At 39.9% G+C, this 20,911-nt stretch overlaps 1 protein-coding gene across 1 annotated transcript; it reads left to right on the forward strand.

The window, feature by feature from the left end:
- The first annotated feature begins 3,643 nt into the window (after positions 1-3,643).
- LOC124270771 (histidine N-acetyltransferase-like) lies at positions 3,644-13,194 on the forward strand. The gene is made up of 3 exons (XM_046705808.1): positions 3,644-3,805; positions 11,971-12,084; positions 13,102-13,194. The coding sequence occupies exons 1-3, from the start codon at positions 3,644-3,646 to the stop codon at positions 13,192-13,194; spliced, it is 369 nt and encodes a 122-aa protein (XP_046561764.1).
- The last annotated feature ends 7,717 nt before the right edge of the window (positions 13,195-20,911 follow it).

The following is a 20,911-nucleotide window of genomic DNA, read 5'->3' on the forward strand; positions in this document are numbered from 1 at the left end:
TGCCCTTAGTTTCGTATCACTGAAAACATAGCATAACAACTTCGTTATACACAATCTAAGTAAAAATCAAATTTAATATATACCATTATTCAATTATTAATACACGTCTACGAACCAGTCTGGGCTACGAATCCACCGCGTCTACGAACTGGTTCAGTCAAGAAATCACCGTCTCCCATCAAAAATACTGTCTACTTGTAGTTACATATTTATATGAATCATGACCAAAAGGACACAACTTGTAACATAACGATTTCTTCCACGGAAGCGAGGTGGGGTTCAAAGTGACAAATTGTGGTATGTTATTGTCCGATAAATTTCTAGCTACAGTACATTCACGTGGTTAACGTGAATTCACCAGTATGTAGACATTAGTCGATCTTCTTCCTGTAACAGTGATGAGCAAGACTGGTCACCGTTTTCACCATCACTAGCGTCTGGCTCGAACGAATAAGGCCTTGCGATTGTTTCTTCATTGGTATCCGAGAAACAGTCACTGCTTGAGATCTGGCAATACCACTGAAGGGGAAAGACTGTCGGTGTCTGAATTACTTCCGGACATGTCAGAGTCTGCTTTGTAACGAAATGCCAATCCACTGAATTAACCATATTTAAATCACTTGATGTTTTAACACCCGAGTAAATTTGGGGAACAAAAGCCAGACCAAGCCAACAGGTACCCCTTGTGACAACAGGCGATGTTGACAGAATCGTCTATGAAAACAAGCTGTAACTCGAAAGTTTGGCAAAGCAGGTGACAAGATTAAATGACAGTAGATTGTGAAAACATAAAGCTTTCACTTTTCACAACAATTGTCACGATTTCAGGTTTATACAAGCCTGTAAACAAGATAATTAACCCATGAAATGTACATGAATTCTGCATCGGCCATCATATCTATTCGTCATATGACGTTACAGAGACGCGCCGCTCTGATTGGATGAAATTCCGTTCGCGGATGAGAATTGTGCACTGTTGTCAAAAAGGTCGATTTAAGTTAATTAAAGGTCGAAATGAGTAGTTTTAATGACGGCGTTTCATTTATAACGATGCCAGTTAGTGATTTATGTATTGTACCCCCATAGAGTATATGTGATCTTTAACATGATTTAGCTCTGTGTAAAATTCATAGGTCAACCCGACTATAAACAGCCAGGATTCAATTAGTCGTAGGGATCGATACGTGTTGACAGCAGAACAATAAAGGGCAACAGCAGCCAGGCGACGTGGCGTGTGCCACGTGGGGTGTATTTCCCATACTGCCTACAGGTTAACACAACATGATACGGTCCAGTGATCAGGAAGTGAATACACCGATCTGACCTGTTCTACCCCTGCTGAAATGAACTTGACTAGTTGGCTGGTTAATTCTATGGTGTCTTCCCACTCTGCCTACAGAAGTTTTAAAAAATGACAAGTGTTGGTTGGTAGGACATCTTTATTCATTCTAAGAATTCTCAGACTTTACATGGAGACATGGATTTATCATGAAAAACTGATAGGTTTTACAGTCTTTCAGTGGTTTTACAGTCTTTTCACACACAACTGACAATCACTTTGCAAACTTGATGAGGATGTCCAGCAGCATCAAGGTACTGAAGAAGGCGTTTTCTGCCGCTCTGGAGTGCTCCTTCAGTCTCAGAAGTCTCGTATCGAGCTCTCTGTAAACACGCTTGCGTGACTTGAGGAGAACACCACAGTCGAGCTGAGAGCACGTTAAGCTTTGTCTACGGCTTTGATATTCTTGATGTTGCAGATGAAGAGGTAGATGTTTGGGTGGGCTTTGGCAATAAGGGTTTTCAGCTTCAGGGTGCCACCCCTCAAGGTGGTTGTTAGTCCGCAGGGCTAATATTTCCATACTGCGTCCAGATCCTTACCGAAAACGTGCCTCATAGTCACCCATGTACTCGTGACGTAGTGGTTGAAGTTCCTGACCTTCTCTGTCTCCGGGCCTTCGTCCATGGCTTGGCGATCAAGTGTCCTGCACCATGTCCCGTGGAAGTAGTGCCAAAGGGCAGCTCTCTCTCTCCTGACATGGGTCTGCATCTGTGGGATGTCCTTGTAGTCGTTTGTCAGTCCTTTCTCAGACACATTTTCGCCACACAGGCTGAGTGAAGTGGAAGATGCATCCACGCGCTACTGATCTCATAGATTTCCTCCACTGCCCTGTTGGCTGACACCTCAAAGAATCTATCTGGATTTCACTAGGCGCAAGTTCACCCCCTACTTTGTCCCTAACAACATGTTTCAACAACGTGAATAATCTGGCATAGGTAGCCCTCATTACGATTTAGCAGCAGCGCATGCACATGGATACATATCCCCATTCACCACACAGTGAATGACGTACGCTTGCATTCAAGAATGTACACACACTTCCAATTATTTGCCTAATAATCTGGAAATTTCCCGATGTTTATTGGCATACCTGTGATCAATGCCCTTTTCTTTCTTTTAGCCAGTATTTCCATTCGCTGTTGACTTTGCCATTTAATGTGTCTGTGTGGTGCATTTCATATGCCACGTTCAGCCATTCTCCATAATCGATTACAGGACGATAAAGAACATCTACTTTGTTTTGACAACAGATCGTATCCATATTTTAGATTTTGTGTCATCTCCTCCAGGCTTCTGAAAAAACACACCTCAGAAACAGTGGGGCACTGCGATACTGAATTCAATGATATAATATTATCAGATAAATATTTTTAAAGATGTTCACCCGTTAGGATTACTACTAGTTTTTCCCCCGGGGCCCTCCATTTCAAGTTCGTCGATAAATCCAATCATTTTCCGGTAAAATTCCCTATGGCAATGTAAAACTTCTCGTTGGTCTTCATTCCAATAACTTATTTCACTTATATCCGACATATTTAGGGAAACAATAATCAAACACCTGCCTCTCGGTCTACAAGCTGTGGCGCTTTACCAGGCGTTGTTAGGTTGGGCAGCTACTTACCAACGGCGGTCTTGGATGGGCCTCCGTTTTATAAGCTGTGCAGCCATGTTGTTTAACTTAGCAAAGGCGGTCTTGGTAGGGCCGCTGTAAGAAATAAAACCACCATTCTGTGTACGACACTACGCCTGGTGTTGTTTCAAGAGGTGACAGAGCTGATACTGCTGAAACTGACTGAAATTTCAACACGCATTGCAAAATGATTGCTCAGTGTTGCTTTTGACCTCGATCATATCGCTAAAACAACATCATTTTTAATACTGTGAGGCGATATGTAACGATACTTGAATTCTGACGTATGGCTGCCTCTGGTATTGCCCACCATTCAGCCTGAAGACCTGACCGGTCGCTTCGGTGTGATCTGGTTCTGTTGCATTTTCTCTCCGCCCGCCCGGGCGTGCAACTCAAAGTTAAAATTAAATCATTTATATTTTTGCATATTTAAACTAGATTTACAATGCAATGCATGCTGTATTGCATATTAACAAATTAAAGGATGCTCCACATTCATGTGCGCAACTACCGATTACTCGTTGCATGATCGCACCTGTCATTCAACCACTTGCATACTGAAACTATTCTACATACTAGTCTACACACGTTCCAGCTCGATCAAGCACCACAACATTCCGCTATTCCAGTCAGGATTGTATACAGCCAGTAGCAGCACACAGAGGAAAACTGATATGGCGAAGCACGATATTCGAAGGGCGACCAGATATGATTTTGCTGACGTCATGAGGATCGGAGACGTATACGACGGCAAGGACTACCTCTGTTATCGCTACAAAAGCTTCCTCGACGACCCCAACAACAGATCATACATCTACATGGTCGGCCATGCTGTGGTAGGTGCTCAGCAAGTTACTTCCAGTAGCTAGAGGGCGGTGGGGTAGCCTAGTGGTTAAAGCATTCGCTTGTCACGCCGAAGACCCGGATTCGATTCCCCACATGGGTACTACGCGACAAGCCACTTTCTGGTGTACTCCCGCTATGATATTGCTGGGATATTGCTAAAAGCGGCGTAAAAGCATAGTCACTCACTCACCTACTCACCGTATGACTCACTCCAGTAGCTAGAGAACATTCACAGAAAGCTGTAACGAGACGCCGTATTGTGGTTTACAAACGGTTAGGTCCCGTAAGTTCGACCTTTGGATGGGTGTAAAAACAAACTGGTCAGTTTTGGAGGGGTAATCTCATCTGTACAAACATAAGTCCTCCTTTGATGTATTTGGCTAATTTCATGGCGAGTGGTTTATAACTGGATTTCATAATTGAGGTGGATTTATCTATTGATGGATTATTATAAAAAAACTTAGGCAGATATTTATTTCTTAGGGTTGCTAGACATGGGCATGTTAAAAGGAAGTGGTATTCGCCCCCCACTGCTTCATTACATAATGTACATTGTCTGTCGGATCTTATAACGTTAGTCCATCTTCAAGTTTCTATGGGTAGTCTATGGTTAGCTGTTCTAAAGCGTGTGCACCATATTCTAAGATTTGGGGGTAGTTCTAAAAGATAAGAATTTAGATGAGGTAATTCTTTATAAAAGATTGTAATATTTACCTTTTGAGGAAGCATTTACTGTTGCATTCCATGACTGATAAAACTGATCAATAAGGATCCTTTTAACATTAGTTTTTAAAGCATTAGGAGAAACAATATACTGTGACATCCAAACATGATATAAGCCAGTATCCTGTAGGATATTTTCTATTGACGTAAGCAGGCTAAAGTTATAATTAGGCCAGGTTGACTTCATGGTATACATGAGAGAATATATCTTGTATGACAGCTTGTCTGGGAATAATAACATTTTACACCAATGAAAAAGCATTCGGCTTTTTACGGATATATTTAGCCGATATTGACCCAGCTCGCCGTATACCATGAAGTCAAGAGTTGTCATTTTAACCTTGAGAATAAATTTCCAAAACTTTAGATGGAGAAGTTCTATGATTAGTGTATTTTCATATCCCCACACGTCTGAAGCATACAATAATATGGGTTGTACAAGTTGTCAAACAGTTTTAACTGGCAATCTAGTGGCATCTCTAACATTCTTATTTTCCTCAAAACTGCATACATGGCTCTGGAAGCTTTGGGATGTAGTCGTTTAATACCTTTACAGAAACGTCCATTATTTTTAAACAAAATACCAAGATACAACTTCAATATTTTCATCATCAAGTTTAATTATGGGACTTTTTTTACAACTTCTTCTAGAGAATATTACAACCTTAGTTTTTTATATATATACTTTCAGTTTCCATGTTTTGCAGTATTCTGAGAAGATATTTAATGCATACTGAAGATCATCACTAGATTCCGCAAATACTACAGTATCATTAAACTAACAACTAGTCTCTGAAATGAACATATTTTACTGAAAAAAGTTCATAGTAAAAAAAATAGAATGAAAAGGAGCCCTCAAACTTGCCACATTTTCTAGACTTGTGTGGGCTTTCTTGGATATATTTTTCAGCCTGAAGCTGATCTTCAACTTGTGTGGGCTTTCTTATATATTTGCTTCAGGGTCTGTACGAGAGACTACAGTATCATCTGCATACAACAATAAACACAACTCAATGTACAAACCTATATGATCTTCAAACATACTCTGAGCTGACTTCAAGCCAATATAATCATGTTCAACAAGGAAAGATTCGAGGTCATTCAAATACAGGGCAAATAAAAAAGGCGACAAATTTTCACCCTGTCTGACACCAATATTTCAGGAGAAGAAAGGGGATTCAATCCCATTATGTACTATACAAGATTTTATATTTTGATATATGTCATGGATAATGCCAAACATTTCCCACCAATATTATTCCTAATTTTGCCAGAGACCATAGCGCCAAACAGTATCAAATGCTTTACGAAAATCTGTGAAGACACAAAACAATTTCTTCCTCATATTTTGGTATATATCTATCAGAGCTTTAAGAATATATATATTATCTATTGTGGAATACGATTTCCGAAACCCAGCTTGTGAGTCACTTATCAGACGCTTGGATAGGATTGCTGTGAACAGCTTGCCTAAGCAAATAACAATGGATATTCCCCTGTCGGTATCGGGGTCGGCTTGGCTTCCTTTGTTTTTAAAAATGGGCTTTATGTAACCATCTGACCAAGCTTGGGGAAAAGCCCCGTGATCTAGTATGCCCCGTTCTTACCGCTCTGCCTTCTCCAAATTCAGATCAGGTACTGCTCCTCTGCATTTGGAAACCGGCAGATATACAAATGTGAATGTGAATGAGAGTGAATGTTCTGTTGTATTGCCCTATGTATGATAATTTGCGTGAAAGTTTATATGAAAATGTCTGTTGTAGCTATCCCAACTTCTTAGATCTCTGTGATGATGATAAATTAGTTTTACTTTTTAAACACCATGTATATTTCAGTGCCAAAACCTGCTTTTATATCTTGCAAAGAAGAAAACATATTTTTACGGATAGATTTTATACTGTATATAACTATATCATTATTTATTTTTAGTGTTTATAGTGCATTTAATACATTCGTCTCTCATAACCATTAAAGGGTGGCTCACTTATATGTTATCTTTTATAAGTATATTTATATATGTATTTTATGTGAGGTGAGACTGAAATAAAATATCTGTCTAGTACCAGGTTAAACAATTTAACATAGGCTGGTAGCATTACATAAGCAGAGGCTTTGATATATTCGTTACGTACATTATCTAAACCACAGGCTTTGTTATTTCTTAAATCTTTAATGCATGACATAATTTCAGCTTCAGTGATCCGGCTGTCTAACACGGACATGTCAATTGAAGAGACATCACTTATTTCTATATTATCATCGTTATGTACATCAGTATTCATTTTTTTTAAATGGTTGAATAATGTATTGATTTCAATTTCACACGGCTGGTTTTCGCTCTAACAAATGATTCAAGATACCCCAAAATGTTTTAGGGTCACTGCTTTTCGTCTCTCGCAGCCGCTGAGTACATTCGTTCTTAAATAATTTGTACGACTTTCTAATAGTTTTTCTATAGTGTTTACTGGCCGAAATGAACAATTCTGTCAACATTGCCTTTGTGTAACCCATAAAACCTTTTGTGCGTATGGTAATCCTTTCGAGCCAGTTTACATGATTTATTAAACCACGGTTTATCCTTTGCTTTACCCCCTTTTGGAATAGCTTTACACCCAAATGTATATTTGGCTGCGTCTACAAGAGCTTGCGACGTGACATTCGTAATTTCATTAATACGAACAGATACATTACTGGTATCAATAGAGTCAATTCGCACATCGATTTCATGTAATACATTACTATCAACCTGGTTTACATAAACATCACATTTACAGGCTTCCCATGGATTCAGTGTTACACGTGTAGTACCCTTGTCACTGACTTGTGTAGGGTTACATACCTTCACCTCGCATCCTAACTTGAAAGAAATGGCGCAATGAACATCTGACAATATTCCATCAAAATCACTTATTTCAAAATCCTCAATGTTAGGGAACATTTCAGCCGTAGCAACACAATAATCAACAACACTGGCATTCTTGCAAGTATGTTTTCCGATATACTTGTCTCTCCCAACTCTCCTATTGACAATATACACACCATTGTTTTTACACACATCCAGAAGCTTATAGCCATAAGAGTTCACAGTTTGTCCGTGGTTTGTCTCGCAATGTTGATGTTATTTTCACTCAGTGTTTCCACCTTAGAGTACATTAAAAAATTCGTCTATTTGGTCATTATCCCAAAAAAGTAATGAAAAACTATATAATTAGGTACGTCCTTAGTGCGAGCATTAAAATCACTAGTTATGCACACATAGTTTGTAAGTGTAGACATATTAACAATATCAAGTTCGAGTTCTTTATCTGCATATTTACTGTTTTCTGGTGGCATATTATCACATCCAAGGATTAAATCAGATGGGAGGTTAAGATAAGCCTTGGAAATTTTACACCATAGAGTTATATCATTTGTCCTTGGGATCACAGATATATAGTCTCTTAGATGTTTTTTTATAGCTACTATGATTCCTCCCGATCCACGGTTTTACAGGAATTGAGGACGGGTATTTGTGTAAACACAGAACCCGGGGATATCGGTGACATCGATTTCACACAGTTTAGTCTCAGTTAGAGTGAGACTGACTGACTGAGATTGGTTTTACGCCGCTTTCAGCAATATTCCAGCAACATCACGGCGGGGGACACCAGAAATGGGCTTCACACATTGTGCCCATGTGGGGATTCGAACCCGGGTCTTCGGCGTGACGAGCCAACGCTTTAACCATTAGGCTACCCCACCGCCCCAGGTCAGTAACTCTGGTGTGTGTGGTCGTCTGAGTACATCACATCTTGACCCATGGACCGGCTTTCCAAGCTCGTAGAGTCTGTCGTTGATATACAGTCTGTCAACTGTTAGTTTTACCTTGTCTCCTGCACGGTATGCAGCACGACGCACGGGATATGACTGTTTCCTTTTGTCCTGTATTTCTTTCGGGAACTGTTAGTTGATATAGAAGTTTGAGCCCTATAGGTGTGCGAATCCAGCCTGTCTAACTACATCTCTGTCCTTATATTGAGAGAACATGGCCACAATTGGCCTCGGTTTCCTAGCCCCTGGTCCCCCAATTCGGTGCACCCTGTCGAACTCTATATTTCTATCTAGTTTCAGTTCAGTTTTGATAACGTAATCCAGAGCCTTGTTAGTATCCTCCTCTGGTTTCTCAGCTATCCCACTGAAAACAAGATTATCCCGCATTGACCTTGCGTGAACATCAACGACTTTGTCACGTAGTGCTGATATCTCAGTGAGTAATTTGTCATTACTCGTTTTACTGATAAGTGCGGATATGTCAGAGATTTGCTTACTATTCTTACTGACCTGGGGCGGTGGGGTAGTCTAGTGGTTAAAGCGTTGGCTCGTCACGCCGAAGACCCGGGTTCGAATCCCCACATGGGTACAATGTGTGGAGCCCATTTCTGGTGTCCCCCGCCGTGATGTTGCTGGAATATTGCTAAAAGCGGCGTAAAACCAAACTCAGTCAGTCAGTCAGTCAGCCTTACTGACCTCCTTTTCTATCTCAGTGTACTGGCATTCATGAAACTTAGTACACTCCTCGACATTCTGGACAGTCTCTCTCAATTCTTTTATCTCTGTCGCCATGTTTCCAGTACGTAGACTAGGTTTGTTCAGCGTAGTCTCCATGCTGTCCTGTTTTGAAAATTTCCCTCCATGTTAGCAAGCTTTGTGAAGAGCACATCCACCCACGGTCAAAGGCCCTCGTGTCTTTGCGAAGATTAACACACCACACCCCTGGTTTGTGCGGACACATCGTCATCCATTTGTGTCAAGATCGTTTAGTTGGGGGTCAAAATCGGGTTTCAATCGACTTGCAGAAATAACAATAAAGAATTGGTAGGTGTCATGAGTGGTGCTCGATAGGCCAATCAACCATGATTATGTTTACATTAAGTTTTAATCAATTGCATGCGATGGTAGCGTAGCGATCGGCAAGCAGGCGGGTTGGGTACACCGAAGTGTCCGGCCTTGTCATAATGTATTGTACTGTGAAGCATTTCGAGTCGGGGGTCATCTCAAATGTTTTGTTTTTTTAACATCTTTAATCCTCGCAAAGACACGAGGGCCTGTGCCCACGGTGGCTTACTTTAGCTTGGGGGCGAGGAAACGGGGACTGCTGCGGGGCCCGGGGGTCCTGGCGGTGGTCCATACGTGAACGTTGGGGACGTCTGGTACTGTCCATACATAACATTGTTTGGTGTACTTTGAGGTCCCTGAAACATGGCCATCCTTCTTATTTCATCTATTTCTAACACTGTTTTAGTCTGTTGTTTTTACACATTTCTCTCATCATGGGGTGGACTTTCTTAAGTTTTTTCTACTTCTGTTTCTTTTCCTTTTCTTATTGACGTTCATTCATTTGGTTGCGCTTGGGTTCTCACCCGTGAGCTCTTGAAAACACGTCCGTACCCGACGAAGCCCAAGCTCTTGTTCCAGACAATGGGCAGTCAATGTTTTTTACAACGGCACAGCTAATGCTAAAATGTTCACCGGAAAATAATTGAACAAGGACGCTGTAAAATGTCATTTTTATTTGTGCATTCATTAGGGCAGTAATTTCCACTCTCTACATGATAAATAATACATATAAATAAAGTTGATAGATGGTATAATATTTATTTTTATTTTGTTGTTCAGTAATATTTTAAGAAGATGTGTATACTCTTGTCATAACACGTCCCTTTCTTTCCACAAATGGCATGCAGCCTTTTACAAGATTATTTAATGTGTTTTACCTTTTAACCTCCCTCTGTACCATCGTAGTTCTTACTTCACCAACAATGTTCGATGCCAGTTGATCTTGCAACTTACAGACGGGCGGGTGGTGTTTTCTATTTGAAATTGCATGGTAAAGCTTTAGGAAAATTCTACCATTTAAAAATGCTATTTTCATCTCTCAGCTTGTACAATCCGTCCTTTTCAAAATTCATAATCATTTTACGCTTATGCTGCAGAGATATCCACCCAAACCCTGGGCCAATATGTAGAGATCTGAAAATTGGTAATCAAACTCCAAGCAACAGAATTTATCAGCCTATTCTTGACTCTGTTCATAAATTCATATTCTTTCAAATAGATTCAAATTATTCTAAACTCTTATGCATGCAATTACCACGAATCATTTGATATATTTTTGTAGACTTTTTGCTATGTTATGCATTTCATGCCTTTGTGGACATAATTGTTTTTGTACTTTGTTTGAAACTAATTATTGATTGCATAGTATTGTGTAATGTTTGATGGAGCGGCACTTACATAAGCCGTTGGCTTGTTGTGTCAATCCATATTCATGTTATGTTTATATTTCATGAATGAAATATGTGTATAAATTATATCGTTCACTGTTGAATCTCTTGATCTGCAGTCTTTCCCCTTTTCCTCTTGTTCACGATGTACATATAACCATTTACACATAGGTATCTTCCACCACGAGCCGTAGGAAGAAACTTGTTGTCTAATTATACATTTGCCATAAGTGAAGTTGTGGAAATGACGAAGAAAACTGCCATTTCCAACATTCTTATAGCATGTGATGTAAGAAAGTGAATAACTCACCAGTAATCAACATGATCAAAGTCATTGAGTGAGATTCATTCACTCGCTGGTACACATGCCATATTTCGTTTCCTGAGTGAACACATTGCACATTTTGTAGAAAACCAGTGTCTTAATCTCTGAAAACAACACTGTTTTCACAACATCAAACACTTCACCTTCACTTCACGCACTATAGCGTTTGGTAGTCGTTATTGGTCTCTTGTTTGTATCCATGATGGATGCGACCATAGCGGCAGGACTTGCTCATCTGTTCGTAATCACCTTTTGGTAAGTGACTGTATAAACAAATGCTTATGAAAAAATCGAACTCATACAATCAACAATGTCCTGGGCAGAGGACTGTGGACAATGACAGGGTTTTGTTGCATATAGTTGTTATAAATCGTTCATTCATTGACTAAGGCAAACACGGTCAATCTATTGCTGTAGATATATTGTAATAAAGGGTTTTGACTTGCTGAATGTCAGTCGTATTACGCAGAATGGAGTGTTGGTGTTATGATGGTATTCCGACACACCGTTTTAGCAACAGATTATATGATCAAAGTGTCAAGAATAAATTATTTGTATTAAAATATTCCTATATTACAAGTTGGCTTCACTGCATCATTCCTCGTTGATTAAACCCATCCAAAGGTCGAACTTACGGGACCTAACCGTTTGTAAACCACAATACGGTGTCTCGTTACAGCTTTCTGTGAATGTTCTCTAGCTACTGGAGTGAGTCATACGGTGAGTAGGTGAGTGAGTGACTATGCTTTTACGCCGCTTTTAGCAATATCCCAGCAATATCATAGCATATCAAAGTGGCATATTTTTGTATGAACAAGTAACTTAAATTAATTCTGTGTTACAGGTTGGGTTCTCTGCATCCTTTCTCATTGATGGAGGACAGACTTTGCTGTGTCGTAGCGGTAGAGTGAAGGCCTCATTCCAAGGTCAAGGCATATTTCGGACATTGAAGAAATATGTACGCCATCAGTACAGAAGAAGAGAATCCCTAAAATACGAAGTAATGGTTGCAGACAATATAAACTTGAGAGAAAGACCAACTTTGAGGCAATCATTTACTGAGCTTTTTGCAAGGTATGGAAAACGTTCTAGATCCTAGAGTTTACCATATTTTTACACATCAAATCAACACAAACAGAAATACTTGTTTAAGAATCGCATCATTGATGTGTCGGCTGAAGCAAAACCTCAAATATACAACCAACCTTATGAACAATATCGGGTTCACGTTTTATGACACCGCTTCGTGGTGTAGTGGTTAGAGCGTCCGCAAGGAGAGCGGAAGGTCAGTGAGTTCGATCCCCGACCGCGTCATACCAAAAGACGTTAAAATATGGTACTTGTTGGTCCCTGCCTGGCGCTCGGCATTAATGGGTACAATAAGGACTGTAGTGGCCTGGAGTCAGAATAATGTGTCTGAGTGGGTATTCATGCGTCACTGCGGCATGGAGTATCTCAGTGGGCTAGCACTATAGAACCAGCTTAAGTCTGGGCTAATACAAGCAGCCGCACATACACACATACACACGCATGCATCGTCGTCATATGAGCGAAATATTCTCAAGTACGACGTTAAACCCAATTTCAATCTTTACCTCACGTTTAATGATGTATGGACTGATATGCTGTTCATGGTCACCTTTTGTATGTTCAAATTTGTCCCCAGCTTCAAATGCAACCGATTTGATTGGATGGTCAGGTGCCATGGTTAGAGATGATTTTGTGTGTTATCGTTCCCCAGTGCCATGTAGCGTTGTCCACTCACTCACTCACTCACTCACTCACTCACTCCTCACTCACTCACTACTCACTCACTCACTCACTCACTCACTCACTCACTCACTCACTCACTCACTCACTCACTCACTCACTCTCCTCACTCACTCCTCCTCACCGAGTATATTTCCAAGACTGGCATCAATCATTTCGAATCAGAATGATCATGATCAATGTACAACCGCTACTTCTATTTTAGAACGTGATGTACTACACCAGCAGCGTCTCCCAGGTGGCAAGGTTACCTCAATCAACATCAATTAACATGGTCAAGGAAATGACAAAAGATTGACATGGCAAGACTATTCTCCTCCCAAGAGTCATGCCGTCAATTGTTTCCTGATGGTAAACTCACGGTAGATTGGGTGCCTTTTCGACCGATAACCGCAAAACATGCAAGTACATATTTCCAGCAAGACTCCCTGATCCTCTCTTCTAAGAACGAGGGTGACGCGTCGTTGGTAACATTGAGAACACAAATATCAGCCAGTGGAGGTCGCATGTACCATGTTGACATATATGGCAGTGATGTTAACACACTACATCATCATGTCTTAAGACATCTTCATCACATGATGACGTTCCGCCAAGATGACGTTCTTATATGCTTGGTATCAGAGGAGAACATGACTCCCATAATTCAGGATATTATGAAGACCTTCTGCATTCATGAACACCATTGCTGTTGTACAAAAATGTATGTTTTTGAAAGAGACCTGGTTCGCGTTCAGTGAAACGTTAACAGTATACATTGCTGTCACTAATGTACTCTAAAGAAACATCAACTACTATTTGCCAAATAGTCCAGGGCGAAAAAGCGAATCTGCCCCAGGACGTTCATATATTTTTGCCGCCGTGATATTGCTGGATTATTGCTAAAAGCGGCGTAAAACCTCAATCATTCATATATTTTTGGCGGTTGAAGTAGCGTAAAATTATTGTCCTCCTGCGAGGGTACGTAAGTCCCAAAACATTTCAAGTCAATTTAAGTGTACCAGGTTTTTAATCGTAGTACTTTTGTGTTTTTAATGTATGGCTAAATCTCAGCATCAACGCCAATGGCTGAAGGGATGGTGTAAATCCAGCTTGGGTCCATGCAGGTAGCAAACGTAATGTAAGTCCCCATGGGCCATAGTATGGTGATCTACCTTCAGTTGTTGGCGATCTATAGCCCGTATTTTATATTGTATTGTCTTCTTTGATTGGAATATTTTAACTTTGCTCGCTAGTTTTATATTGATATCTGTGATTCTCTAGTCTTTTTACTGTCCATCGTCGACAGGTTTTAACTTCAAAATGTTTCCACTTTTATTGTATGGATTGTTTTCGTCACGATATGGCTGAGATATTGCCGATGTGACGTTAAATAGTAACTCACTCACTCACTCATATATTTTGGTATCAGAGGAGGACGTTATCCACATAATTCAGGACATTATGAAAATCTTTTGCACTGACAAATACCAACGCCTAAGTAACAACATGTACCTCTTTGAAAGATATCTTGTCTATATTTAGTGGGTGAGTGAGTGAATGAGTGAGTTAACATTTAACATCACTTGGGATATATTTTATTTTATTAGTAAACTTGTGAATGAAGTTTGGATTTGAAGCAGAGAAGGGGTGTGTTGTCAAAGAAATGGAACCATACAATTACCTTTTGAATTGCACGAAATTGAGAAGCATGATGTATTCTAGGAACAAGGCCAGCAATGTTCTCTTTAGAAGGCCAGACGCTTTTCATTTTAACTCAAAGCAGTCTTAAGAAGTCAGGAGTCTTACCCACCCTAAGTCACTGGAATAAATGCCGACATACCACGTCTCAGGGGACATCACGGAAGAGCTGTAGTTATGTTTCATTTTCATACCTTGCAGCGTGAAATTAATCATCTATTCAAATATTCCATAGAAACATGAGTTACAGTTTCAGCAAAACGCCAAGTTATAGGACGTCCCTGCAGTGGAGACCGCATAAGGGCCGCATGTTCACATGCTACGAAGGTGCCAAGCACATTGGGGCATAAATTTGATAATTTACAGTGCGTTTTTTAACTGCATTAAAAGACGACCGCACTAAAATTGTCGTTTCTTCATATTGCAAGTTACTGGAATGCATGGTGCAGGGGTATCCTGTCGCAAGGTCGGTGCGAACATGAACATAAACCACACGCTTAGTAGCAGACTTGTCAGGAATAGCTGGGAGACTGAGGAAGACCAATGGCCGTGATAACCGATTCCTAACTGAATACACAATGCCAATCATAATGACCCATGCAAACGCAACGGACATTGGACTCCATCTCTCCAGCAACACCATCAGAAGGAAGCTGTGGACTACTGGTCTAAGAGCACTTTGTCCGATGAAATTCAATCCTTCATCAGACCGAAAAACTTTGGAATGGCTTCTTGACATTTCAGTGGAGGGGTCATGTTTGTTACAGTTGGACAACCAAGGGCATATCTTGGGCCAAACGGATCACTGTTGTGTGGTTGAACTCGTTCAGTTATCTTTAGCAGAGACGCCTTGTCACAAATCAGAAGAAGAGATTAGGTTCCAAGGTTTATTGAACCAACCTCCAAATATACAATACAAAACACGCTTTTCACACATTCATCCTATACAAAACAGAAATAGAGCTCTCTCACATGCAACTCACAATTATGTAATTCACATGTAACTCACACGCACATAACCCAGGCTTTTCAATCCTCACCCACATATACTCAAACCATGACACACACTTATTCACCTGCACACAGACCCTCAAACACTTATCTAACCAGACCTACTCGACTCGACTCATCGGCACAGTCGTAGAATAATAACTGTTATAAGGTACATGTTTATAGTGATAAAAGTAAATGATGGTTACTATGGCAAATAGTGATACAAGTAATTGGTTAATGGTTACTATGACAACAAGGTAACAGTATCCGTGTTTGGCATCAATCCCTGTTTTCTGTCAGTACGAATCCACAGTTACCAGGCTACTGGCGTTAGCAGTCCTCCGTACTTCCACTGTCCGACTCATCAGCCTACAATAAGCCACTACTCCAACCTTGGCAATTACTCCTGGTGATCTCACGCTTGCCCTCTGGTCAACAGCACATCACCCTTTTGGAGAATATCAAGTTCAACAGTCTTCATGTCTTTATATCCTTCGTGCTAAATACAAACCACTTGCATTTCCTAATATGTATGGTAAGAGTTCCGCCCGTACCCCCAGCTTGAGATGTGAAGGTTTTTTAATAAGGGTTAGGGTAAGGTCCCGACATCTGAATATGTTTAGAAATCTCAGGCCGAAGGCTCGCGTTCGATTCCCCACATGGGTACAATGTGTGATGCCCGCTGTGATATTGCTGCAATATTGCTAAAAGCGGAGTAAAACCCAACTCGCTCACTCACTCAACTCCTTCCCTCCCCGTTATCTTACTTATAAATTGCAAGTATTCCTTCTTGTAGATACTACATCGGAGGCATTTCAAAGCTTGTGCAAAGCTCAAATGCATTTGTGAGTATGAGTTCGCTTGCAGGCGCACATACTTCTTGAGTGTCCAGGCATCGCGAATCGCCATGTTGTTGTAAATGTAGCTTTAACATTGTGTCTGCAGTATACCTTAACTTGTTTCGAACGCATGCTGGAATATATATTTCAGCATGTTTCGTGTGTGCAAAACACCCATTGTACTAAACACGCTTTACAAACATGTCACTGATTTAGTATGTAGCCTATACACATTTAATGCAAATCGTTAAGCAGAACCTGACTGCCATACATTTGCATGATAAAATAGTTTACACCAGCTCTCTATATAGTTCCAGCCTCGTGACGTTTCACGGCATTAAGTTCTATACTGCTCAGCAGGTAGCAACACATGGCTCCCAATTCTGTGATCCAACTGATATGACAAAGCACTATAGTTTGGCATGAAATGCATGTGGACCCGGGTTTTTTTAAATATCTCTTCATCCAATGACCCAGTCCCTCTTTTTAAAAAAAAACTAAACACATTTCTAATTAAACGTTTAGCATCATCTGAATAAGCTTTCATGATGACAGCTAGAAGTCGTCAATGTGAATGATCCGAACGGTTTATCACTGTGCAGTGCACAGGTAACTATCATGAACTGCACGTGCATTTACCTGTATGACCCAACACTGCCGCTGTTACAGGTCATTGGCTCCCTCCCTCTGCCAGCAGTCTGCGTTCTGCTGTTTATTTTGTTGACAGTCACATAGACAGATTCTTTAATACAAATGCATAAAATCGGTGATTTACAATGTGATTAGGTTGTTTGACAAAACATCCACTTGCACAGTTTGAGATCGATTGGATCATTGGATGAAGAGATATTTAAAAAAAAAACGGGTCCACATGCATTTAATGCCAAACTATATATTCGAAGGGCGACCAGACATGACTTTGATGACGTCATGAGGATCGGAGAGGTGCATGGAGGCAAGGACTACCTCCGTTACAGCTACAAAAGCTTTTTAGACGACCCCAGCAACAAGTCATACGTCTACATGGGTAGCAGGGTTGTGGTAGGTCCCAGCATGTTTCAGTATTACTTGGAAACCTCAATTAGTAAGACGTCGTGTACAGAAAGCTGTTAAGAGACTCGATGTTGTTTTACTAAATCAAGTGACAAATCTTTTATTCGTATTAAGAGAAGAGAAATTACATGTGTGAATATTACAGTAATGCATAACTTCGCACTGAATTTTCATTACACTATTCTTGTATCTCATTTTTCACTCGAGATATATAATTAGATCGTTTTCTCAGTACCCTCACACCGTTCGAAGCGTGTGAGTGAGTTTGGTTTTACGTCGCTGTTAACAGTATTTCAGCAATATCACGGCAGGGACACCACAAATGGACATTACACATTGTACCCATGTGGGGAATCAAACCCGGGTTTTTGGCGTGACGAGCCGACGCTTTAACCACTAGGCTACCCCACCGTCCCCTGTTCGAAGGGAGAGGCAGTATATATGTATACATACTCGGATTATGTAATGGCATTGCGATTAGGTGCCTCACTCTGTGGGTGTGGGTTCGAATCCCTGATGGGACCCAACCCCCCAAAAGTACTAGAATCTGTACTTTACTCAGAAATTGTAATCCCAAATATAACATATGTTACATTTGACCACTTTCTAAATGGCATTGTGAAATCATAATCGGATTATGACAATACATTTTAGACAGAGAGAGGTGTATTCATTCATGTAGAAAGTACTTATTAAGACAAAATAATATTCATCTCCCGTCCCGTTACAAAGAGGACACAGACGAAAAATCCTAATTCCAGCTATCTTCCTTCATTGATTTTCAGGGGCGATGGGGTAGCCTAGTGGTTAAAGCGTTCGCTCGTCACGCCGAAGACCCGGGTTTCATTCCCCACATGGATACACTGCGTGAAATCCATTTCTGGGGTCCCCAGAAATATATTGATATTGCTGAAATATTGCTAAAAGCGGCGTAAAACCATACTTACACACTTATCCGTTGATTTGCAACCTTATTGACACCGTTTTCAGTCTTATGAACACTTGCCACTGTTTTCTATCTTTTAGAAAGGTAAGATACTTCTCATGTTCGATTAAGCTTGTAAACGGTCCATATATGTTGTATGTCGACCTACGTTATATAGTACTAATGAGAGATGTGTGTTTATTCAGTAAGGGGGCCACCGGCCCTTTGTACACAAACATGTCAGAAGGATTCAAGACATGACATGAAGTGCCATAAAAGTGACGGAATGAACATAGAGGTATACTAGTAATTGTACAGAGATGTGAACACAAGATCAGCAGGATGCAAAATATTTCATACGTTTTTTCATAGCTAAAAATATATATTTAGCAAGGTTGTTTATAACAATATTATTTTGAGAAGTAAACAGTAGAGCTAGCTTGTTTTCAGAAGGATATACATGATAAAAACGTGGTATGAAAGATGCTCTCAGATTGTCATAGATTACACATTCAAGGCAAAAATGGTATTCTGATTCCATCATAGGAATAACACACAAGGGACACAACCGTTCGATGCGTGCAAGATTTAAACTTTTTCCATGTTCAATCATTAACATATGATTTGAACAGCGAAATCTACAAAGGGCAATACAATATACCTTGACATTTACAGCACTGATGAAATATTCTTCTGACACAATCATTTTTATCTGTCGACAAAATCTAGTTTAGTATATTTTTCAAGATCTGAAGCCCACGTTTGAAGATCAATATCAATACACCTCTGCTTAAATTGTATGGGGAAATTGTTTACATTTGTAATTTGTTGATCAACCCAAACATTTCCAGAACCATAGCTGAAGAGAAGTTTCTTAACTCTCAAAGACCAACAATCACGATTCTTTTCAGCTAAACAATACTGGTACTTATATACTTTCTACAAAATAATATTCTTATCTTGACTTATTAACCTGGTTCAGTATTTCACAATGTTGTGGTAAGTATTAACCTTCAAAGAGTAGCGACCTATTTCACCACGTGCAATGATGTTCGGAGTAGCAATAGATAGGTGAAGTATTTGCTTACAAAACTTGTCATGAATATTTTGTATATTTGGTGAGGGATGAAAACCCCAAACTTCAGAACCATACATCAAGATTGGAAGAATTTTAACATCACATATATGTAATAAGACTTTCAGTGGTAAATTTGTAACGTTTTTCATAGAGGACCTGACAATAGACAGTAATTTCCAGGATTGTTCTGCTGAGGCTTTTTGGGTTTGATACCAATTTCCAGAGCAAGAGAAATGGACGCCGATATATTTATATGATGAGACTATCTCTAAAGGGGTTCCGTTTAAAAAGAATTTTTCATATTTCCTAAGTCTACTTGCTTTCCTAAAAACAATATTTTTAGTCTTATCAATGTTTATTTTAAGTTTCCATTTATTGCAATATACGTCCTTAACTTACCAATTATCTTCTGCAGCCCTAGAACTGTGCCATCAAATAGAACAATGTCATCGGCGAACAGCAGAATAAACAGTTCAATAAAATATAAATCGATACACATCTGCTTATCAGCAGACAAATATTCAACTAGATCATTGATAAAAAAGGAGAACAAAATGGACATAGTTGACATCCTTGGCGTACTCCATACATGCATTCAAAGAAAGAGGTGTAGCCTGTTTTAAGTGAGACACATGACTTTACATTTTGGTACATATTTTTAAGCACAGAGAACGTCTTTCCTTTAACATTTCCAAGCCACAGCTTCTATCGTAAACTATTTCTGTCAACAGAATCGAACGCAGCCTTTAAATCGACAAAAGCACAGTATAGCCGTCCCTTATATAATGATAAGTATTTATTGACGACTGTATGAAGAATACAAATATTATCAGCTGTTTGGAAACCATGTCTAACACCAGCTTGCTCTGGGGTGAACAATTCTTCTTGCTGAGCCAATGCATACAACCTGCTATTAATGACTTTAGCAAATATTTCCTGAAACTTCCAAAAGTGTAATCGGTCTATAGTTAGAAGGTATATCTACACTGCCCTTTTTATGCAGAGGAATAATAACACCTAGAGTTCAGGCTGACGGGTATGCCCCTGAAGATAGTATGGCATTAAACAGAAACTGCAACATTTTGAAGCAACTGACTGGAGCATTTTTGAAGAACTCTATACTTATCCCACTAAAACCCGGCGCTTTACCTGACTGCATACTCTCTACAGCGTCGACAACTTCCTGCATGGATATTTCCCAATCAAGATATTCCTGGTCTACAGTCAAAATAATCAACCCACTCGGAAGCTTTAATCTTGCTAAATTTAAAGGCACGTTTCTGGATAACGATTGCCCAGAATGATTTATTATCCCTCGTACACAATGCTTTATTTAGTTTTTCAACATACTCTTGAAACTGACAAGACATTTTCGATAAACAAAGCTGCTGATAAAACTTCCACGCATCGATGTACCGTTGTTTATCACTGAAACTGTTACTTGCAT

The sequence above is a fragment of the Haliotis rubra genome, unplaced genomic scaffold, assembly GCF_003918875.1.
Source record: "Haliotis rubra isolate DU_JTF1 unplaced genomic scaffold, ASM391887v1 Scf1546, whole genome shotgun sequence".
NCBI classification, from domain to species: domain Eukaryota; kingdom Metazoa; phylum Mollusca; class Gastropoda; order Lepetellida; family Haliotidae; genus Haliotis; species Haliotis rubra.